General features: G+C 39.6%; 2 protein-coding genes and 2 pseudogenes across 7 annotated transcripts; 2 read left to right on the forward strand and 2 right to left on the reverse strand.

The window, feature by feature from the left end:
- Positions 1 to 143: 143 nt before the first annotated feature.
- rbm45 (RNA binding motif protein 45) lies at positions 144 to 6620 on the reverse strand. Of its 5 annotated transcripts, none has more exons than XR_015124401.1 (11): positions 6146 to 6611; positions 5658 to 5780; positions 5159 to 5285; positions 4860 to 4985; positions 4579 to 4749; positions 3932 to 4061; positions 2914 to 3004; positions 2458 to 2615; positions 2111 to 2186; positions 1265 to 2008; positions 144 to 700 (listed from the first exon to the last, which is right to left on the reverse strand). XR_015124401.1 is itself a non-coding variant. In XM_086258823.1 (11 exons), exons 1-10 carry the CDS (start codon positions 6419 to 6421, stop codon positions 1892 to 1894), a joined length of 1395 nt encoding a protein of 464 aa, XP_086114949.1. In that variant the 5' UTR covers positions 6422 to 6611; the 3' UTR covers positions 144 to 1401; positions 1869 to 1891. The 5 variants fall into 5 exon arrangements, 4 of the variants coding, with proteins under 4 accessions (XP_086114949.1, XP_086114950.1, XP_086114951.1 ...); XM_086258823.1 differs by having other exon boundaries at positions 144 to 1401; positions 1869 to 2008; XM_086258824.1 differs by having other exon boundaries at positions 1869 to 2008; positions 6146 to 6609.
- Positions 6621 to 9633: 3013 nt separating this feature from the next.
- Positions 9634 to 13957, forward strand: LOC147315850 (cytochrome c). 2 transcript variants are annotated; one of them, XM_086258827.1, is made up of 3 exons: positions 9634 to 9790; positions 11110 to 11284; positions 12805 to 13957. In XM_086258827.1, the coding sequence occupies exons 2-3, from the start codon at positions 11116 to 11118 to the stop codon at positions 12948 to 12950; spliced, it is 315 nt and encodes a 104-aa protein (XP_086114953.1). In that variant the 5' UTR covers positions 9634 to 9790; positions 11110 to 11115; the 3' UTR covers positions 12951 to 13957. The 2 variants fall into 2 exon arrangements, with proteins under 2 accessions (XP_086114953.1, XP_086114952.1); XM_086258826.1 differs by lacking the exon at positions 9634 to 9790 and adding an exon at positions 10713 to 10905.
- A 4153-nt stretch (positions 13958 to 18110) lies between these two features.
- Positions 18111 to 20282, reverse strand: LOC147315851 (Ig kappa-b4 chain C region pseudogene; annotated as a pseudogene).
- Positions 20283 to 23232: 2950 nt separating this feature from the next.
- LOC147315852 (immunoglobulin kappa variable 2-29-like) lies at positions 23233 to 23801 on the forward strand (annotated as a pseudogene).
- Positions 23802 to 24352: the final 551 nt, after the last annotated feature.

The raw sequence follows: 24352 nt of genomic DNA on the forward strand, positions 1-24352 counted from the left end.
ATTTTTTTAAAAACTACAAACTAAATGCATGACCTTTTAATTTAGCAAGCTTCTTAGCATAACAGGAGAAATGATGGTTTTATAATTTATTTTTTATTAGCTGTTCAGTTAATATGTTGTAAAAGAAGAGATGAGACAGACAATGTGTTCAACTATATTTTTATTGACAAAAAAAAAAAGTTTCACAGTCATTCAAATCACCACCTTTTAACCGAGACCTGCACAGGCTACAGAGCGTACCATCAGACAAATAAGGAGGACCAGATGTGAACTACAAACTGTCCACATCCAGCTTTATAAAGCCTGTTTTTCACAGCTTATCAGTAAACTGCAGCCTCCTGCCTGCAGATTTTCATAAAGTAAAATGCTGCACACTGCCCGAACCATGAGACTTCTCACGTCAGCGTTTCTTAAATAATCTGTTAAATCAAAGAGCAGTGTCGAGGCTGACATTTTGCACTTAGAAAGCACGAAAGTATGACACTGACCACAAACTACACAATTGCTATTCACAGACTGTTTACGATTAAGACTTCAGTTTATTAGTGTTATAACACTGGAGCGTCCTATCAGTGAGTCGCTGCAAGGTCACTGACCGGGAGTAAGGTCAGACAGGTGTCAAAGGTCGTGTCAGAGGTCGGGAGAAGGTCTTGATATCGGTCTGTCAGGTCAGGTGTCATTGTGTCATGGCAACAGTCGCCTGGGGAACAAGAAGCTGCAGTGTTATTCACAGGAAGAGAAACGACTGTCATCAGAAACTTCTTGACATCTTGTTAGAGTGTCGCTTTTGTGACTCATGAGGAGAGAGCTTCACAGGAGTGCACAGGTGGGTGACGTGAAGGAGCTCTCACACAGTTTAAGTTGCAAATAAATCATAAAGGGCCTTCGCTGTGGGTAACATCGAGGTTAAATATTCTAAACTAATAACCTGCAATGGAAGCAGAGTAGGGGTGCAAAGCTTGATGTATAATGATAGAACTTTCTAATGATATGATTAATAAATACTCTTTTACTACTTTGAATTCTTTTAGCTTATAATCAGGCTTTGAAAGCCTTCAACACAATTTGAAGACTCTGATCTGTGTTTTTTTGCTTTACTGACCAGACTTAGTATTGCAAGAACACTTATGTACAACACATGCTGTGACATTGCTAATATATCAGGAAAAATCCAGAAAGTTGGTGTTTCCTAGTGTTTTATTTCATAAATACTTTGTTGTCTGTGTAGTGCTTCCTAACGTTTTCTTTTTGCACGTCTACCTGCCTCCATGATACCACCTGTTGGATCAGACATCACAGCACTGCAGAACTTTCTTCCTTGTGAACTGATGAAGTAGCACTGGTCCTTTGTAGTTGGTTAGCCTGCCTACACACTGAGCCTTTCTTGTCGCTGAACAGACCCTGACAGGTGATGTAGAAAGCCAAGAGTTACGCTTGTTTCCCACTATTACGCAGCTGAGATTTGAACTCCCAGATTACTTCAAGCCGTCACCTCACACTGTCCCTGATCCTTTCCCTTTTTGTACTTATTGTGTTTATATGCTTCATTTTTGATCTTTTGTCGACGTTTGTTAAGAGCGTCTTTACTTTGTGGTCAGTCAACACATATACCCGAAGCATCTGACACTAGAGCACACACACACACACACACACACACACACACACACACACACACACACGTGTTGGATTAAATAAATCAGAATTCCTAATCAAAAATATAAGAAATTATTCTCGTTGGCAGTGTGTCTGATATTTTCTTAAACAAACATGTAAACAGACAAATTACGTGTACAGTGTATATATTTTGTTTCCAAAATACTTCCAATTGCACATACTGGTGAGCCTGCAGTAGAAGACTGCACACTTACCACTGGTTCGTGTCATGTAGGCTTCAGTAGGTACGAGGACGTTTATGAGATTCCTCTCTGGGAGGATCAGCCAGCATCACCTTCATCTTTACCCCGTTAACGACGCGTCCGTGGAGCGCTGCCATGGCCTCGTCCGCACACTGACAGAGATGAACACAGTGATGAAGAAGAGTTTGAAGTTTACTTACATTCTATTCCTTCATTAATAAAACCCACAAGTTTATCCTCAATCTGAGCTTTACCTGTTTATCTGCATACTTCATGTATCCAACTTTCCTCCCTGGAACCAAGTGGACTTCAATGAGGGAGCCAAAGCGACTAGACAGACAGACACAGGGAGGCACAGATGAACAAATAACATTTAATTGTAAAGCAGGAACATTTGCTAATTCTGTCTGTTTGGTTTAATAGCAGCTTTACTCTGTTATTTAAGAGCACTTAGCCTGATGTTATCATCCACAGCAGTTTGCACTGATTGAGCCAAGAGTCGTGATCAAGCAGACCTTTAACCGTCCCGGTAATGCACTGGTTTTTTTTGTTTTGTTTGTTTTTTACTTTTAGTGATTGAGTCAGACCACAGGGCACTTACCAAAAAACATCCTCCAACACATCGGGGGGCAGCGGGGAGGGGCTGAACACGACAAACAGCCGCTCCTTGGTTTTGCTCTCAGGCGGAGCAAGCTTCTTCAGCGACGGCAGGTTGGCGTCGGTCTGAATTCGAGAAACTGACGAGACAACAGAGAAGCCCTGGTACATACCAACACAGAGAACACAGGATCAGTAATTTAAATGTCACATACTGTTCACACACTGCATATCCCTCAGAAAAGGAGATTCTAGGTTTGATCTGTTGAACTACTTTTAATCTTTATGTGAGCACAGATTTTTAAAAGATAAGCTAATAAGAATTAAAATATAGCTTTTTTAGAAATTTTCTTATTATCATTGCTAAAAAAACCCATCTGAAATGTAAATAAAATGTGCAGAGTAACAAGACGATGACCTGACACAATTTTGTAAATCAGATGTTGAATTAATGACTCACAGGTTTCATCACTTGGCTGCTGGATGGTCCGTTCCAGACCGCTGACATCATCTGTGCTGCAACAAACTGCATGGCCATCCGACCTACAGGACTACACACAACAGCAAACATACAGGCTGTTTCCAGCTGTGGACACGATGGGAAAATTAAGTCTGCCTCAAGCACCCAGCACAGAGGTGCACTGGTCGCTTGTAGGGCTTCGTCTACATGTTATAGCTAAATATAATCACAAGGGGGCAGTGTTAAAACTCTGTGCAGCAACTATAATGAGAGCGACTCTTTTTCATGTTTGTGATGTTAAAGACAGAAGGTGTTTAGAAGAAGAGTGTTTAAAACACTGTGTACTGTGTAGTAGTGCATGCTACTTTAATCTCTGATGGCTTTTTGTGCTTCTTCCTGTGTTGCGCTGTATTCTACTGATGTGTAATTTTCATGTTCAAGCCAACTTGAACAGGAAAGGAAACACTGGTCCTACATTGCATAGTTAGAGACGCTGAGGCATAGCATATTGAGAAACAGCAGGGGGAATGACAGCTGTGCATCTCAGCCCCAGTTCACTGTCACTATATAGTCCACAAGCACCAAATTTAATATCCTGGCCAAGTTAACTAGATCCATATTGTTCAGGATCGTCTTCTGCCTGTTCTTCTGATGTCTTTTACTAGAGAGAGTGTGAAGTTCATGAATAATGTGAGTGTGTATCGCTAACAGCTTTGAGATCACGTAATATTTAAAAAGGCAGTCACGGCACTCTGAAAAAACACTGCCCGGTCACTACAACCCACAGGGGACAACTTTCACCTGTGAATATTTAACAACAAATAAAATGTGGCCAAGAAGGCATGCAGACAAGGTCGCAGTTAATTATCAGTGGCATTTTCGTTCCTATCTTTTAATTTATGGATATATTAACTTTAAAGGGTTTTTCTTCTCTGAGGCTCCAGTAATTTGTGACCCTTCTGCAGGCTCAAAGTTAAACATATACTGTTGTGTAGTTATGTGTGCATTGTGTGTATACCTGCCGCGGTCCTCGCCGTCGTCAACAAAATTTACAACCAGTCTGTTTCCAGGTGGATATTCAAAGCCATTTAGCTTTTCTCTGGCATAAAGTGCTGACCCAAGATTGCTGTAGCGAATCAAAGCATGGCCTGGAGGCAGGTGACACACAGCAAAGAAAAGGTCAGAGTGGAATATTTTACAGTCATCAAAATAGAATGGACCACATCAACATCCACAGAGAACCGATACTGCAAACTAGAGTAAAGCTGATGTAGTGTGTAAAATAACCATCAGCTCCATCCAGTTTTTCAAATGTGAGGGTTTGCTCCTTTTAGCCATCTCATATAATCACAAATACAATATTTTTAGTCACTCTGTCACACTAAGAAAACATTCATGATTAAAATCTTGTCACATCTGTAGAGGATTAAATTGATAACATTGGTGGCTCTATGTTCTGTAAGAGCTTACTTTGAGGTTACTGTTCCCAACAATCTGCTCAGTGTTTAGTGATTCCTTGGCCCAACAGGTGAAGTTGGACAGTTACCGTCCCTGAGCCTCATTCTGCAGATGGTTCGTGTTAAAAGGGGTTTTTTTCTCCTCAATGCAACAGATTCTGACTGGTGTAACATGTTGGAGGTATATAAATAACATTGAACTGTTAACCTTTGTTCATTCCATAGGCATCCCTCTGCAGCTCGCAGTACTCCATGCCAGGTATAATGTCAAAAAGAGAAAAAATCTGCTCTTGATTGAGTGCAATGCGCGTGGACACAATGAGACAGCGTGTGAAATCACCGTGGCGGTAATCTATGACTGTGTAGTTCCCAGGGTCGCCTATACAGAGAAGAAGGACACCAGGGTCAGTACCAAGACAGAGGATAATACTAAGACCTTTACCCTTTCCTTCCTATGGTAGTAAATTCTGATGACAAAGAAACTCATACCCAACGTGTACTGGTTCATGGATTCAGAGCCGCCAGCATAATCATTTCTGGCTGCTGCTCCTCCAGAGCTGTAATCTTCTGTTGCTGTCGATTTGCTTCGAGGCTCAGCCAGAATGGCCCTGTAGGCTAATAACATCATTTCCACAGTTTTAAATCATAAACATAACCTTTACTAAGTGTTAACAGAAGTGAGAAGTCACCACAGCTGTAACCGTTCACCAACCATTCTGTATATTTGATGTTCATACAGCTGCTTCTACCAGGATTAATGAACAAGTAAATGAGTTTGGCAGACCTACCTTTGTCGCAGTTCTCTATGGCGAGGGCAGCTTGGGAGGGTTTGTAGTACCTTACGTAGCCGAGGCCTTTACTTTCTCCTGTAAACTTGTTTTTGATGATCACACAATACTCAATATCCCCATACTCCTGCAAAACAGAAAACAGAAAGAATCTAAATGAGCATTTAGGGGTGTCAGTGAGTTCTAGAGAGCCTCAATTAAGATGGCCTAAAAGAACACACTATATACGCTAAGCATAAGTGGTCTGTATATAGTTAAAGCATGTTTTTTGTTCTTACTTAACAGAAGTTTATGCATTTTTAGGCCATTTGATAGACAAATATAAATATATTTAGCTTAGAGCAAAATACTTTAATCACAGTCCTGGTGTAGGTTCTGTGGTAGATGGCCAAAACCTCTGTGCGTGAGCACAAAAATATTTTTCATAAAGGAAACACAATACTGACATTAAAACACAGGCAAACATAGAGCTGCAGAACCACAAAAGAAGAAGTATTACTTTGAATGTTTCTTTGAGGTCCTCTTCTGAGAAGGATTTGGGGATCATGACAAAAATCCTGGTCAGCTCCTCATCCTCAACATCTCTGTGTCTCGTTGATGACCGTGACTGGGCTATAAACACCTAAAGAGCCAACATTTGCAAACAAAGAGACACAAATTATGCATTAAAATAGCGGACGATACACGTTAATTGTATATTTTCGAAGAAGAATCGCAACTATGATATTTTCTTATGTAAAGTTAAGAATAAGATTTATCCCTCGCCAATAAATATTCCATGTTTTGTCTTCTCAGTTCCAAATATTTAAAATTTAAACAGCATTTTGCACAGAAGAGTGAGATTGTAGATAATTAAGGTTCCGTGAACTGAAAGCAGCTAACGATCACGCCCCTTTAGCTTGCTAGCTATACGCATATTATAAATCGACCGTCTGAACTGAAGCAGACAAAATATAATCTTTTTGGAGACCTAACCATTGACATTACCTTCACAGGTTTAGTCCCTTCCACCAGGACTTTTCCGTGCATTTCTTCCATGGCCAAGCAGGCCTGAGAAGACTTGGCAAACTTTATGTAGGCAATGCCTTTGGACTCCTTTGTCTGCTTGTCTTTGACAACCCAGACCCCCTGAATGTCCCCAAACACGTAGAAGCTTTCCCGCAGCTCATCTTCAGTGATGGACCGACTCGTCACCACGAACAGTCGGCTGTTGGGAGGATCGTCGAGGTTTTCGGGCACCTGTTTGGAGGGATACTCCTCCATCTTCGCTTCCCTGTAAACACTAGTGATGTGTCGGTCGCGAACGAAATGGCTCTTAGATCCGAATCTTTGACGTGAACGACGCGAGACGGCTCCTTATCGCGAGCCATGTTTTTTTTTCCTTCTCTCATCCTCTCTGGAATTTTTTTCCGCTTCACTCCACATGCCAGCCTTGTGTTTTGCGCTGGGAAGAGGGGGGAGGGGCGGTAGTTACACAGTAGCACAGGAACAGAGCTTGAGGGAGAGACAGAGAAAGAAAGCCAGGGACAACAACTCACATTAGAAAGGTATAGTAGTCATCCACAACTATTTTCAGTTGCGGATGATAAAGGATTCAGAAGGTTTATTCATGCAGGCCTATATGACAGAGAATGTGCATCTTCTTTTTGTTTTCATATTTTAATTTATATTTAATTGTGTTGTGGTTTGCAGTGTTTTGTGTTGTTTCATTTTACATTTGTTTGAAAGGAAAGGGCTGAAAATTTAAATAGTTAAAAGTTGAACTGTGACTAGTTGGTTTTTGTATTATATGATTTATTTATTACATTTTATGTAATAAAAAAGTATATTTATAAAAGTATATTTATAAAAGTATATTTACGTTGGCCCCTAGAGACAAAGCATGTACAAACTTCAAAACACGTACAAACCCTGAAGCACGTACAAACTCCAAAACACGTAAAAACTCAGAAGCACGTAAAAGCTCCAAAACACATAAAAACTCAGAAGCACGTAAAAACTCCAAAACACGTACAAAACACAACAGAAGTGCTCCAGAATGCTAGGCGCAGTGTTGAGCTTTTGTTACTTAGAGGCTACACAAGCCAGCAAGTACTAACGACCGGATTTGGTGTGTGGTAGTAACAGGTTAATGAACTTTTTTTTAAATTATTTGAATGTATATGAGTGCTTGTGTATAAATACACAAACAATACACATATGCTTTTAATTGTGTAATTTAAGTGATCTAGGTAGCTCTGTTTTGGAAGTTCAGTTAACGCTAGAAATGTGTTTTGGAGTTTGTACGTGTTTTGTCTCTAGGGGCCACTGTATATATTTATATATAAACATATATAAATAAAAACCACTTCTTTTACATTAGTAATTCTTTTTGTGCATAATTTTATATTATTGTTAATAATAAATTAATTAAAGCAACAAAACAACCTGAAGAGGCGGTTGGGAGCCGAAAGAGCCGACTCTTTTTAGTGAGGCGAGCCGAAAGAGCCGGTTCTCTAAAATGATCCGGAAATCCCATCACTGATAAACACAGCAGCGTTGCTTGCAGTTGTTAATGCTGCCTTCATGTGCTCCGCGGCAATTTTTTAAGTAAAATATAACGCTCTCGTTATCTACGTGTTTTGAAAGAAAAAGCTTTTGGAAAAGTAAATTCCTTCATTAACATTATTTAGATTGAGACTTAAAAATTCACGACTTACCGCTTGTAGTAGCCATTTGCAAGCATTTGAAAACGTTATGAATCAGAGAAGCAATGAAATTGAATCGTGCATAGAGAATGTTTATAAGGCATGAGATTAAATCTTGTTTTAGTACTTTTGTTTTAAATCTTTAGAAAGTGAATTGCTTTGTTCGCTGTCAAATGAGAACTTTAGAGAATTAATTGTAGAAATTCCGACAGTTTTAAATGCATCCGCGGCGCTGATGACACGTATTTGCGTTTACTGCCCTCTGCAGCACAGGAAGGAGAAATGCAGGTGTTACAAAATACCCTGGTGTTACGAAAAGATGCTGCAGAGAGGTTTTGTAACTAACACGTTAATTAACATGAGTAATGGGACTTATCACCAAACGAGAAGCCCTGATGGTTTATTAATCCTATTAATCGTGTTCTATAAATACTTGACACAGGATTACACTCATCAGGGATCAGCTGTGAAATAGTTACCTGAGCTCTTTCTGTCTGCCTCTGTGTGTGTTTAGTTAAAGAAATAAGAGGGAGCTAGCCCTTCGTTACAGATGATAGAGTTAGTCACATTCGTGCTGGGGACAGGCGACCAGAAAAGTTGTGGGGTTATATCTATAATGTCAGACCATGATATTTAAATAAAACACGTGCTGTTAAAATACGATGTGCTGTACAGGAGGTAGAATATTATTTTTGAAAGCATCCTAGTTTTCATGTTCGTGCGCGCGCGCGCGCGATCGCTGGTGTCTAGGTGTATTTTTAGGCGCTTACGGGTCACGTGCTGAATGACCCTTCTGAGCACAAACGTTTAGATTTTATAGCCACTTTCTGTCATAGTATTCCAGTTTCACATGTTGTGAATGTTGATCGCTATATTTCCTTGTGTTTAATAAAACAAGTCTTTTTTACTATCCTGGGGACACATAGGGTTACCTTGAGAAAACACTCAAGGGTTATCACTTAACCTTTTTATTTATTTATTTATTTTTTCATTTTCTTTTGTCTTTCATGTTTAATATAAATATCATTTAGGCACATAAATTTCACTTCGCGAGTGAGGGTTCATTTTGGGATAAGGATGTAGAGTGCAAAAGGCAATGTAAGAAACTACAAGTAGAAGACATAAAAAGAAGAAAATATAATTTATTTAATAATTTGTAAACATTATGCGCACATTTTCTATTCGTAATTGGTTTGTGGAGAGTACATGTAACTAAGTGTGTACGATCATTGAGTGACTTATTAAATTACGTGTCAGTTTTGTTAAATTAAAAGGCTATCTTTGGTTACCAAGTTAAACGTGGAGTACTTTCGGTTGCCAAAATCCTTCACGAAACTTCTCCAGAAAAGCAGGTTCAGTTTGCCCCATAAAGGCTCTGGAGGAAATGCGACAAGATTCTTGGGACCTGTGCTAAAACTCCCTTTCGTGTTCTTGCTCTCAGCCTCGTCGCCTTGCGTGTACACACATAACAAGACTTAGTAAAACCTTACATATAGACACGAAATTAGTGTTTCTGTGTTTAAATTGTATTTTTTTCATAAAAAGTAAACGACTTCTTTATACAAAATTAAAGCTATGACATAGATGAGGATACATATTGATATTTTGCTCTTTTCTATTTATTTTTTATTTATTTATTTTTCTTCTACTGTACCTTTCTGCTGAGTGACTGTCTTCTGCTCGTCAAATACATTTCATTGCGATGTTGACTTTGTGCTAACTTATGACAAATAAAACTGAAAACAAAAAAACATAGAAATGATACTACACGACACGTAATGGTTAAGCGGTAATCTCGCGGCACGTGATTGGCTGTGATGACGTCGAAAGCCGGTGCCTTTAAAGTGAAGTGACCTTCTTTGCGACCGTCACAAACTGCTTGTCGGCTGAGGCGGTTACTTACCTACAGTAGAGTATTTTTAACCCGACATCTTCTCATAAAAAGGTAACATTTCATACTTTATAAATGTATTTACAGGGGAATGGAGGTTATATTATAAGTAACAGGATATGAGTCGCAACAGTAGTATGTAGCGGGAGTTAGCGCCCATGTTGGTGAATAGCCGGTTGTGTTCTCATTGCGTAGTCCGCTATGGGGGAATAATAAGGTAATTTAAACGTTATAGACATTTTACTTGGGCTCTTGTGTGATTTGGGAAAATATTTGGGCAACACAGCAGCTTTGAAGTGCAATTTCCGTACGCCGACATTGAAGCATCCTTGACAGCCCCGGTGGGCGACCCATACCCGGCTTATCGTACTACTAGCACGATGGTCGGCCCAAGCTGAGTTCAGGCTGAGCTTGAGTCAGCGATTCGAAGCGTCAAAATCAGGCGAAAATGCCACGTAGACCGCGAATACACGTTGATACTTGTTGTAAAGGGTGTATGCCCTTGATATTACGTGAGGGGGATGTCATTCAGCCGGCTGCCGCCATGTTGGAGGCTACGCGGCAAACGATGTGGTGCGGTTCGTCTCTTAAGAACTAGAATGAGAAAATTAGCCGCTATGTTATGTAATTACTAAAATACTGGCCGTTTAATGATAGCTGATAACTAAAATGTTGATTTGTAGGTAGTTTTAATGAAAAGGGGGCGGTAGAAGGATTTTGGGGGACCGGGGGTCATGTTAGTGGTGTTGCACTAAAATGTTTCCCCCAGTGATGATAGACCATCATTTTTAACCTCGAAACTCAAAGTAGAAGCGACTTTATGGCAGAAACACCGGTCGGATCTCTGCCACTGGTGCTCTAGTAATTACAGCACGTTTTCCGCTAAGCACATTAACCTTGGCTCCCCTCGGTAAACCTTTTGCCTCATGGCGCAATATCATTAAAAAGGTCCTCCTTTACTCGCCAAACCTGGCAACCTGTCCCCCCTGGAGTAACTCGAGCTGGGGCCCTTCGTGGCTAGCCCAACGTGTTTTAAGGGCGGTGTAGTTTCGGCTTCCTGCGCTGCTTCTGTCAGCTTTCCGGGTAATCTCGGCGTCGTGCCAGCGCACAGGGCAATGCGATCACTTACCTGAATGCATTGTAAAGTTAGAGCCAACGATAAAGAAATGGTAAAAGTTATGGAGTTGTGTCCTTAAGTGACCTTCACAAAATGGCGCTGGGGTCAAATTAGAGCTTTAAGCTTCCTAACTGGGCTATGGATAGAAGACTGTCTGGTGTATTTAAAGAGCCCTTCATAATTCTGTATACTTTTACTTTTTAAACTCCTTTTTCATCTCATTCTGTTCTTTTTCCTGTTGGCTTTGTTTCTCCAGTCAACTATGGGAGACGCTGAAAAGGGAAAAAAGGTTTTTGTCCAGAAGTGTGCTCAGTGCCACACAGTAGAGCAGGGTGGCAAGCATAAGGTGGGCCCCAACCTCTGGGGTCTGTTCGGAAGGAAGACCGGACAGGCAGAAGGCTTCACTTACACAGACGCCAACAAGAGCAAAGGTGAGTTCACTGGGTCTCTGAGTAGATTATAAATACATTTGTATGCTAGATATAGAAGGGAGACTGACATTGTCTGAAATCTAAGTTATTTTAAAGGTTTTTAAATTGATTTGTGGGGACTTTCTCTGGAAACTGCCTCGCTTGACTAAGTGTGTAGACAGAGGACAATGACTTGCATCTAAACCTCTATGTTCACAAATGTTTTTTTGTTTTTTTTTATGCAGAAGTCTTTAAAGGGCTATTTTGTGTTTATATGTTGTCTCAGTAGCTTACAAGCTAAAGATTTTTTTCTGTCTTTTTTAAAAAAAAACAACCATTTTATTAATTTTAATAAGGCAAAGGATTCCCATTTAAGCATCTATATTAAAAGTAGTCAAGCTTTTTTTTTTTTTTTTTTTCTTTAGGGCTTTAAAAGTCTCATATCCTCCTGAGTTTTCACATTTTGAGGCTTGCAGGTTTTCAGCTCAAATCACACACAGTTTGTACCTGCAGGTGTATCTCTGGTCTTTCTCACTCTTGAAGTGAAGTTAATAAAATTATCTCCTGTGGCCCTTTTTGGAAGAGTGCCACATCTTTCTTGCCACTGCCTTGGATGATCTGATGGAAAAATAACCCCAAAACAACATAACCTGCTAGGGTCGTTATGTTTTGCAGTTCACATTGACTATAATGGTGTTGGATTACTTGAACATTTCTTTCACATTTTTCAAATGACAAAGCCATTTTAGGTTTCATAAAAGGTCTCATGACACTCTTTCACTGTGCACACAGGCCTAAAGATCCCTGCGATTTTTAGCACCCTCGCCATTTGTTTTCTCTATAAATCCTGCTGAAGCTGGGGGCCAACACGCTCAAAGTCCTTTGTGTAAAACTGCCCCTCTGTGGTGCTTTTCTTCCTTCTGTAACTTTCCCCTCCCAACTTCAAACTCAAGAAGGGGCAGGTGTGTGATATCAGTCAAGATAATGGTAGATGCGATAAAGAAGTGTTCTCGTAGCTTAGCAACAGTAAGCGTTTGAGAGAAGTACTCTTAAAGGTTATGGGTGTTTAAGGACAAAAGGACGGATCTTTAAAATTTCCGCTATTGTCTCAGTGTGACTGTTTTGGCATCGCAGCCTGCTGACACTAACAGATATCCTGTATTTGTGGTGAAGCAGTATGTCATCTGACAAGCCATGAGATACTTAAATATTTGGAGTACACAAACAGTTTGTACAATAAACTATTCAATTGCTACAAGACTGTTTAGAGTTGTAACAAGTCTCTAGTGAGATTCATTCAGAAGAAGCAGGCAAATGAGTGGGAAGTGTTAGGTGACATTTATTTTCACCTCAGTTAATTCGTTTTGAGTCTAAACTAGACTTATATAAATGGCAGCTTTAATTCCTTTTTTCTTAAAGATTGTATACAAGCTAAATGCTTTTTATTAATGTGGCCTCTTTAAAGCCACACATTAAACTGGTCACTGATACTTGGTGTCACCTGCTTGCTACTTGACTCATTGATGACCATTTTCCCTCAGGTATCATTTGGGGTGAGGACACTTTGATGGAGTACCTGGAGAACCCCAAGAAGTACATTCCTGGAACCAAAATGATCTTTGCTGGCATCAAAAAGAAGGGAGAGCGCCAAGACCTCATTGCATACCTCAAGTCAGCAACGTCATGAAAAGATCACTGAGATCACAATATTTAATGTAATTTTAATGTTTTTTTTCTGCCATTACACATTAAATATGATTTTATGTTTAGCCATTTGGACAGACGGTTAATGTATGTTCTCAGACTGGTGTTTGCTGTAAGTTTCACTTCCTGTTAAGGTCAGATGAGTTTTGAGCAGCTGTTCAAGTGACCAAACATAAAACCAGAGTCCTGTTTTCGATGAGTCTGTACGAGTACATACTAATCACATTATTTAAAAAATCTCTTGGGAGGATGGGTCTTCTCTCATTCTTTTCCATGACAACATGTGTCTGGTATTTTTGACTAACAGAGCTATCACCATATACTTTATTTTCAAAACGATGAATAATAAAATTCATCTAATATCAGCTACATGAAAGTGAAACGGCAATGAAGCCTGTGTGGAGTTTTGGTGGAAACTGGTGCTGATTTTGAATCTGCCCTCAGGATTCATATTCAAGTTGTGAGTGTCTGACCTTTGCACAAATGTGATTAAAGACTTCTACCTGCTGTGAATGCTCTTAGTTTGTTGTGGACTGAATTTGGGAAATACCGCTTTTGTTAACACTCCTGAAACTACCCCTCTGAGCTCCTGTTTTTACCCCCTGCCTGTCTTCAGGCTCCTTTGAAGTTTTTAAAGATTTCTTGCTAAAGGTGATGTATTTATCTGCCTCCTTACAGCCAAGAATTGTGGGGTTGTATAAATATTACATTGATGCCTTGAAACCCACCACCATGCGGAGGTACAGTGAAATCAGCTGGCATACAAGCATCACGAGCTAATATTGTGGCGTGACTTTATAATGTAGGGTAACTATTGTGGGCACCATCTGGACTGAAGGAAGATGTTATTTACCTGGTTTCACAGGCAGGACAGAGTTGGTTTAATTTCTTTTACTGTAATTGGTGTTTGACTGTAATGTGGTAGCTGAATGTTGTTACAGATAAGATGGTTAAGGATCAATTAAAAGAAAACATACAGACATGTAAAAACGACTCTTCATTTCATGGTGTTTGTCAGGAGCTGACAGCTTGTCCCTGCAGCCGGGTGATGTTCTGCTCTTTTAAAAATCCCTCCAGAGTAAAGGCAATAAACATCACTGGTCTTATCAAACCAGTAATTTTTATTAAAGATAAGACCAGACTAATTTTACAGTTGCCTCAGCCGATTTGTTAAACAAATATGAAGCCAAGCATGACCCTAAATGTGGATTTGACATTTTTGTGTTCAGTTCATCTTAAAGCGAATTAAAGACGCCGTGGTGAGCAAATATGTGTAAATCTTATATTATCAGTGTAGTAAGTTACATCTGCTACTGTAATAACACTATTTGGAGTCTTGTTTCCTGTATGTATATGTATATATATATATATATATATTTATATATATTTATATATATATATTTATATATATATTTATATATATATTTATATATATATTTATATATATATATTTATATATATATATATATATATATATATATATTTATATATATATATTTATATATATATATTTATATATATATATATATATATATATATTTATATATATATATATATATATATATATATATATTTATATATATATATATATATTTATATATATATATAAATAAATAGCAGATTAGACATTGAATATATCCACTTAAAGTAACATTTTGTGGTGCACTCCCTGTCTCTTTAAAGAGAGTTGAACTCTCAGTCATACCCAGAGGGCCGCTCTTGCTGGTAAGGTGTCAGTTTACTGCTCATGAAGTCATTCTAGAAAGACAGTCAGCTGATGGCAGCCCAGGCCTTGCTTTACCTCTGGATCAAAGATCAAGTAAGAGCAGAGACGTGACTGGATTTGTCTTCAAACAATGTCTCTGTATGCTGCCTGGAGACAGAAGGCTGAGTAAATTTAGTGTTTGAACTCTTAGGCTGTAAACTCATTACATTATTTAAGGATCTAGTTTATGGAAAATCTAATTAGAAGAGCCCTTTTCTTTGCCCATATTACACCTCTCCATAAACTATGTTGGTTTTGAAAGAGAAGCTGGGACGCCCAGAACAAGTTGATGAGGATTTGGAGACACCTGCTGGCCCATGAAGATAATACACAACAAAATGCCTTTTATGATACTTCATTGTTGAAAGATAGAGGGGCATAATGTTCTGAACCTCAGATGGAAATAAGGTAAGGCAGAAAATACCAAGCCTCTGAGAGGCTGATAGGTTCAATTTAATGTCACAATAAACCTACACATACAAATACATCTTTAAAAAACAAATAAATGAAAAGCACAAAAGTGATAAAAAATACACTAATTCATCATCAATTCAGGACAGTCATGCTGATAAAAGACAGTATCATTGTAAGGAAGCAGTGATGTGTGAGGGGCAGAGTAGGCAAAGGACTAACAGGGACGTGTACTGTTCAAAACGTGGTTTTTATTTTATCTACAAATATGAAAACAATCATATCAAAAACACAGCAAAGAAAATAAATAAGTATAAAGGAGTTAGCAAAAAAACCAAAAACCACAACGCATAACAGACTGTAAAAGAAACAGCCATAATAATAGAATAGTATGTAGCTCAATAAAATAGAATTCTTCATCAATATACTTTGAGGTTGTATTATATTTTACAGTGTCCACCAGGGGAGGGTCCAACACTCAATTAAATTCTGTTTCCATGGCACCAACATAGCGCCACAACAGCCACCTCAAGTTTATTTGTGTTGTAATGCAAAGATCCTGCAATATTAGATAATGAGACAATCCTTTATGAGCAGCACTCGCCATGGTGGGAAGGAAAAACAATTCTTTACTAGGAAGAAACCTCTGGCAGAACCAGGCTCAGGGAGGGAGCAGCCATCTTCACAACTAGTTGGGGGCCGAGGGGGAAGAAAATACAAAAAACAAGACACAGAGAGACAAGGACACAATGCAAACTGTGAGGCAGAGTGAATAACATGTAGTACTAGCACATAAAGACATGGGGAGTAGAGAAGAAGTGCATAGTACGTGATGGAAAGTCCTCCAGCAGCCTATCTAATCGGTGGTCGGAGTCACTTAATTCAGCTGTAACTATAAATTTTATCAAAAGGAAACCTAAGGAATCTGGTTCCACAGAAGAAATGAAGATTCTTGCTTTTGGAAACTCTAGGAAGCACAAAGTAAGCCCACAGTCTGAGAGCAATGTGCTCCATTGGAATAATGTAGTACAGTGAGATGGTTAAGATAGATGAAATACAGTAATGGGGTCTAATACTGAGGTCAGTAGAAGAGAAGCAGTCTTAAGTATTTTTTTTTCTCTAGTTGTTATAAGTTTATTAGCAAGAAATTCAACAACAGTTTTTAAACTGGTCAATGAAAATACACCAACCTTTTGGCCTTTGAGCCATTCCAGATATACTCCACTGCTCTTTAGATGCTCTCTACTTTGAAATGATTGGCTGGACTTTCTTCTAAACCATATCAAGACACGCCCCTCTTCTTCTCTTTGTAGTTTCACTTCATATTTAATGTTGAGAAACATTCTTTTACAAGATATGTGTTGTTGTGCCTCTGCAAATATTTCTGTGCAACTTTTAGAGTAATTGAGACACCTTTCTATTCAGGTTAGCTGACAGTGTGACAGTTTAGTACTACATCAGTGCATTTTGCCCATAGACTGTTTATAGAATATGGGAACAGCTTAAAAGTGAAGCCAGTTTGCAGTGCTGGCTATTAGACCAATCCTGGCGTTCACCAGTGCTGCCCCTGAGCCTTTTCAAAGTCCCGTGTCACATCACAAAACTTGCATATCTATGCTGCCAGACAATACCCCATCAGCCTTTCCAGGCTGAGGGATAAAAATGACGGTTCACTATTCTTCTTATGACCAGCAGGGGGGGACTCATGATTGCAAAATGAAATCCTCTTGTGGTGAAGTCTATACAACCATGGTCTCCTTGGCTCTATGACCTCAGTAAACATTTTTCTCATGAGTTGATCTGCTCTGTTGCCAGTTCATATCTCATTTGCACACACTCATCCCCCCTCCCTTTCCAAACGCCTTCGACACTTATTCCCTTCCGATGCTGCACCCTTTACCCACCCCTGTTGCTTGTCATCAATGTTCCCTCTAAGCTGCGCACGTGCGCAATTGCGCACTGCTGGCACGGTCTCTGCGCACAGAAAATCTTATCCCTAACCATTAACTTATCCAAACGGTTCTCATGTTTCCTCATTTTTCCATTCTCATCATTTAGGGATGTGTTGGGTGCCTGGAAGCGTAATATGTTGACGATTTGTCACCTAGCCTCAAATATTATGCTTTGGGAGTGAGAACATGTTGTTATCCCAGGTGTGGCTGGTTCAAAGTTGGGAGACTCTCTAGGCCTGGTTTTGCCACCACACTACAGTACACACACACACACACACACACACACACACACACACACACACACGCAACATAAAGTGATTCATCAAAAATGTCCTACTGCTATCGCATCCATGTTGTGTTCAACACACCTGTGAATTAAAGATTTTATTGTAAACATATCATCAAACATGAACATGAGTGAAAAAGCTGTTATTGAACCGAAGGTGTTTTTTCATAGTTTGTTCATGTCATCATTCATTTAATCTTCTCCGTGTTCGTCAGTGAAATTAAAACTTTGTTCTTCAGATTCTTTCTAAGCACTCCTTGCATTCGTTGACTCTCCTGTCTGTGAGTTCTCCTCAGAACAAACAGCTCATTAGAGACACTAAAGACTCTTTCTTCTTTAGACTTGCTTTGTAGTCTGGTGAGACTGTTTCCGTGGTAACCAGGTCCCAGCATTGCTTCATGAACCAGTTTGTCTGGTACAGGTGAGCAACACCACCAACAACCTACCACACACATTTAAATAAACATAAAAATAACCTGAACAACTTTAAAACTCCTTTTTCAGCTTTTGCCAAAATGCAGATCTCCTTAGTGGTTCTTTCAGCCTGTGTTTTATTTTACCAGTGTAAAATAAAGACATCATGTTGGAGTGCAGAGTTGGTCTGAATTCTTCTAAATGAAACATATATTCATCAAGTGCAGGTTTGTAGATTTGAATAAAATTAAATGTCTGATTCAACCAAAATTCACTTTGCAAAACATCTTTATTACCTAAAACATGAATGTTGTCATTATGAGAAAGAAAATAACAGTTTTAGTCTTTATTTGTTCTTAAAAAAGAAAGATGGAGAGACAGTTACAGAGTTGAGAATGAGAGCATTAAACCAGTATCAGGTTGAGTCAGGTCAGGACTGGGAACACTGGTCTCTCCTCAGTGGCTCTGAGACCAGAGCCTGGCAGCCCTGGGTGGCCTCACAGGTCACAGAGCCCACCTTCATCCAGCGGTCTGCAGGGAGCCTCAGGGTGCTGCTCCAGCTGTAGAGGCCGTCGTTCTGCAGCACCACGGGGCTCCTGCTCTCCTCCCAGCTGATGCTGCCACTGCCATCCACCTTCCAGGACAGACTCCAGTCTGAGGGGAAGCCCTTGTTGGCCAGACATGTGATTGTTGCAGTCCCCTGCTGTAGCTCCTCACTGGAGGGGGGCAACACTGTCAGGACGGGATGGGCATCACCTAGGAGACACCAATCAGCTTAGAGCACAGGGAGCACACAGCTGTCAATCAAACCACAGACAGTGGGACACCTTTACTGTAAGAGCTGATTTTCTCCGTTAAGAAGTTTCTGTCAGGTGTTTTTTCTGCTCCACCAGTCATTCACTCACACATTGTTTCACTTCCCTTTAAGAAACCTCTCATGCATATCAGCACAGAGAGAATCATCACACAGTTTGAGCTGAAATATGTTCAAACTACACTGGAAATAAAAGAAGCAGATGTGGAAACATTTACAAAACAAGTTTAAAATCATCAATATTGTACATGACTGACATTAATATTAACTGGAAACAAATAAATAGAATAAATTAATTAATTCAGCGAAACGAAATGCTCTTCATGTATATCTAAAACAATTTTTAAAATTCACACAAACTCAAAGTAATTTCAAACAATACTTGAAAGTTTTTCTTCTTTATATTATTGTTAGATTTTTTTTTTTCAGTTTTAATTTGACTGAAATGTAGACATAATATTTTGACAGAGCAGATCTGAATTATCCTCCACGACACAAGAGGATGATAAAAAATTCCAGCATCAAACTTATTGTAAAGCTACGTGCTTTTCTCTTAAAATCAGAAGAGAAATTGTTAAATGCACTTTAATAAAAAGACAGTATTTGATAGTAAACCAGAATAAACTTACGTCCAACATTCAGTCTGGTTCCTCCACCAAAAGTCCACCACAGTGATACAAACTCATTGAGGCGCCGTACAAAAACCTCTGACTGTAGAGAGACACGGCTCTCTGACTCTGAAACAAACAAACTCAACAAAATCATTCACTGTTTGCACAGCAGCCACGACTCAGCTGATGTGACTTCTTCAAATACCATCATACAATGTTAGTTTAAATACAGTTCAATCCATGAGCTTTTGGACGATCACATTTTTTTGTCCTGTCCCGTTCGGCACTGAAGCAATCAGAATTATTGTCTGAAGGCCAAGAAAAATTCTCAACAGATTTATTTTCTCAAGTGAATCAGTGCCATACTGGTCCACTTGATTGATCTTCATTATTTTTTATTTTTTATTTTTTTTTAAATGATTACAATTGGAACAGATATAACCAGGGGATCGTAAAGACAAAGACAGATAAGAGAAGTTTAAGAAAAGTAGAGGGAAAGAAAAACAGAGGGGAAGAGGGACAGTGAGAAAAGACAATGAAAACCCATGAGATCACCTGCTGGAAGAAAAAGAAGAAAACAAGCAAAAAGAGAACAACACAGTAGGGAGACCACAGCAACAACCTAGATAAGCATAAGTAAGAGTAAATAATAAAGACTGAGTGCTACTGAGCAGCACAAAAGACCGACAGCAGACGATATGCTTAGAGGCAGCATCCAAGGAAGACGGTGAGTGTCTGTGCACACCTGTGTGCGTGAGTGCGCTTGTTTCCAAAAGGTTTCTCCATGTAACTATCTAATAGTAATTGTGGGGAACCATAGCACTGCCCCCCAGGACATGGAGCAAGCACGGAGGACATCCAGGACCCAGACATCTAGATTCCCCCCAGAGCACAAGAGCCCAAGCAGGACCACTGGAGGGACAGCCGCCTCCCTCCTAGAAACAAGCTGGGGAGAGCCCCAGACGGGTGTGTGTGGGGGGGCGGTGAGATGGAGTCTAAGACCCAACCAGACATATAAACATAGACAAAGCTCTTCATAAAACATGCCTCATCCACAGACATTCGTATAAACACTAAATCCTATGCCTGAGTGCTTTCTATCTAGCATTGAGACAAATGTTCAGCATTTTACTCTCACCAGTCAGAGAGTCTAAAATATTTGAAACTGTAGCCTTTTGTGTTTGTCACTGATCAATATCTGAGTAATATTATTCATAATTGGGCACTAACGCACATGGTGTCTTGATGCACGCTCAATCATCCAGGTAAGTAAAACCCACAAGGTTGATTCTGTTCATCTGGACGCAGCGTTTTCAGGGGGAGAAACGTTTCGTCACTCATCCAGGTGACTTCTTCAGTCTCAGCTGACTGCAGGTTTCTCCAACCTTAGAAACAGTGCATTTGCATAATAACTGAAACCAGCCCACTGAAGGAACAATGGGCTGGGAGGTCAGTTCCTTGATCATTAATATGCAAATTCTCATAACCATTAATCAACAGCCACTGATCAATGGCCATGAGTAACACACATGGTCTGGTGCAAAGATTCAGTATAAGTTCTGATGATGTGCTGCTTATGTTTTTATGCTGTAATCTTTATAGTGTAGTACAGAGCACGATGAAGAAATGATGACTTTTCTTCGTGCAAATATTTACCAACTGTATTACCAGATTTTAAGTACGTCACAGAATAGCCTGCCCAATCCTCACAACCAAAGCTTGCTCAGCATAAGATGCACAATGTAAAACTTTAAAAAAATGCTTTTAAAAATAATCAACAAAACACAAATTGCTGATTTTATGAATAACTCAATGGATTAATTAAAAAGAGAAAGAGGAAAAAAAAATGTAATTACAGCAGACAGGAATACCAAATCACTGATTCTTGAACACAGAGTAAACCTTTTATAATGGACAAGGGCATTTCCATGATTTCCATAGAGAGGCACTTTGCATCAGCAGCACCATGCTCCAGTGCTCTGGGAGAGTTTATAGTCCTGAGAGTTGAACACTGGATGACTGACAGCTGTCCTTCATCACAACAGAAGCCACAGAAATCCTCCTCATCAAAAACATGACTTTGATCTGCGTCCTCATCTGGACTCTCCTCTGCTGCTGCTTCACAGGTAAAGTCCAGAGAATCAAACTCCTCTCCTCTATCAACATCTGTCCCTCTGAAATGAAGCCCACAAAACCATGAAGCTGCTTTATGTTTTTGTCTCTGTGTCCTCAGAGTCTAAACCTCAGGTCCCAGTGACTCAGCCTGGAGCAGTGAGCTCTGCTGTGGGAGGATCTGTGAGCATCAAGTGTAGGACCAGTCAGAATGTTTATTTTTACAGCAGTTCCGACTCCCACTCTTTAGCCTGGTACCAACAGAAAGATGGAGGAGTTCTGAAACTGCTCATTTACCTTGCTAGCACTCGAGCATCAGGGATTCCAGCTCGTTTTACAGGCAGTGGATCAAACTCTGACTTCACTCTGACCATCAGTGGAGTCCAGGCTGAAGATGCAGCAGTTTATTACTGTAAAGGAGAATTCCCTTCTAGCACTTGGGAGCTCTTCACACAGTGAAAAACAGTCGTACAAAAACCTCCCTCAGTCAGACTGAACAGAAACTGCAGTAACTTCCAGCTGCAGCAGAGACTGACACAGTTCAATGAGCACACACACAATTTCATGAAGGGACTGAATTTTTCATCACATCACTCAGAAATCTAAAGTTCACTATTAAATGATCATTATGGTGGAAACTTCTTTCTACCCACTCAAAACTCAGGAAATCTCAAACTGTCACGGTTGTTACTGTGAATCTTTGAGTAGTTAGAAGATGCTTGATCATGAACTTTGACCTCAGCTTCATAATGGATCACAGACACACTGTCTTTAAATAAAAGAAACAAATCTCAACACTCAGTCACCCTGAAGCTCAACGATTTCTAAAGATTATTAAAGTGATTCTTTTTAAGAAAACAAACACTGCTGTCAGTCAGTTCAGTGTCAGCGTGGTTCTCCAGGTGTCCTTTTAATAAATAAATCCAACTTTAAGTGGAAAAATAAATAATTTCAAACCAGAAATCGAATCAGTGTAAAGTCAAATATATACAGTTTTACATTCAGCTCTTATGACACCAGAGTTTTTCAGTTTTTTCTCGTCTTCATGTTCAGACAACAAACATTTGAAAGTGAGGCCTTTAGCCTCCATGTTAGTAGCTTTCAGCCAATCAGAGCAGAGTTCAGGATGAATAAAGTCACTTAGTGCATTAGTGTGAACTCATCTGCCTTCTGCAAAGAGGACACCTTCTGTTCATTTAGATCAGCCACAGAAGAACTCAGGCACACATTTCATAAACAGCTTCACTATCATTAGCTCACACACTGATGCTAAATCAGTAGCATTTCAAGCCAAGCAGCCATCAACAAGGATTCCTGTCACTCTGTTGACGTCAGAATGAGTCTCGTGTCATGTTTTCTTTAGGCTTCCAAGTTCACACAATTCTACCTTTGAGTTTAAACTGTCTTCAGCAGGCTTGACTCTAGAAAAATAATCCTTATCTTTTCACATAGATTGCGGCCAGAAAAAAAGAAGCGCTGTGAAGTGTGTGGACCCAATATAAATGCACCAGATACATGCAAGAAGTACATTTGCAATATACACACACAGTGAAACTCTGCCCCTCATAGTTGGTGTAGTCTGGCATGAAAATAGCCATGTTCAATCGGACTAATGTGTTGTTCAGACAGATGTTGTGTAAACTAACCAGAGTAGGTTACATTTCTAATGAAGGTCGAACAAATAAATCACTACAGTTTTGGAAAAACTTGCTTTATTTGTACATTTGTTCATTATTTTTCAGTCTCACTGAGGGAAGCTTCATAAGCTCAGGACAGCTGCAGCTGACTGACTCTGTGTGTTTGCATATGTGTCCTGCCTCTCTGCTCACAGCTGTTAAGAGGCCAGTGTTGATCAGTGGCTGTCCAGGCCTTTCAGAGCCACTCACACACCAGCAGCACAATGATGATGTCACTGACTCTACTGCTGGCCACCCTGGGGCTCCTTGTTCAGGGTGAGACTCTCTGTGAAAACTTTGCTTCAGCATGCAGCCAGGTTCACCACAATGATGTTCTGCTATGATGGAGAAACTCTGAAACCAGCAGCACTGACCTTCTTCCATCTGTTCTCCATGTTAGAGAAATGATCCTCTAATGTTTGGATGTTGATCATCTTTCTCTGAGTTCGATTTGTCTCAATAACTCTTCTCCTCTTTTCATGTTTTCAGGTTCATCAGCAGAAATCATCCTGACTCAGACTCCTGGATCTCAGTCTGCTGTTCCAGGACAGACTGTTTCTGTCGTAAAGCCAGTTCAAGTGTTGGCAACTGCCTCAACTGGTACCTTCAAAAGGACGGAGAATCTCCCAAACTCTTAATTTATTCTGCTACCAGCCGTCAGTCTGGAGTTTCTGATCGTTTCAGTGGAAGTGGATATGGGACTGACTTCACTCTGACTATCAGCAGAGTTCAGGCTGAAGATGCAGGAGTTTATTACTGTCAGCAGTGTAGCAGCTTCCCGTTCACACAGTGATACAACGCCATACAAAAACCTCCCTCAGCTGAAGAGGAACTGAGAATAAAGAAAAGCGTATCTGAGACAACAGCTGCTTAGAAAAATGTAATTTTTGACAATTAAGTAATGATAACATTTTCCATATTTTTTCTGTGCTTTCTTTTCCTTTATTACCTTATTATCTTAAACTGAGTGAAAAAAATTACCTCAATTATTTAGTACATTTTTCCCCTTAAACAATAAAACTGCAGAAGTGTAGAGCTGCCACCCAGGCAGAAGAAAAATAGAGCTATATCACGTTATCATGTGAAAACTTTATTGTTCTGACAATATAATTTTCATGTTTGAACAACATAAAATCATGTTATTACAGTATACATAATTATCACGTATTGTACAAATGTAAAAGGTTTTTGTTGTAATGTGATAATTCACGATAGTTCGCGCTGACGTCTATCCCAACGTAGGAAGTGTTAGGAACCGCTGTGTTTCTGGAATATTATATTTTTGTTGCTGCAAGTGGTTTCTATGCAGTTTTTGCAAAGCTATATGTGGAAGGAAACCGTGAC

The sequence above is a fragment of the Aulonocara sp. 'chitande type north' Nkhata Bay genome, linkage group LG13 (genome assembly GCF_057382095.1).
Source record: "Aulonocara sp. 'chitande type north' Nkhata Bay isolate Kocher_YH1m ecotype deep benthic linkage group LG13, A_spYH_male_GT1.1, whole genome shotgun sequence".
Taxonomy (NCBI): domain Eukaryota; kingdom Metazoa; phylum Chordata; class Actinopteri; order Cichliformes; family Cichlidae; genus Aulonocara; species Aulonocara sp. 'chitande type north' Nkhata Bay.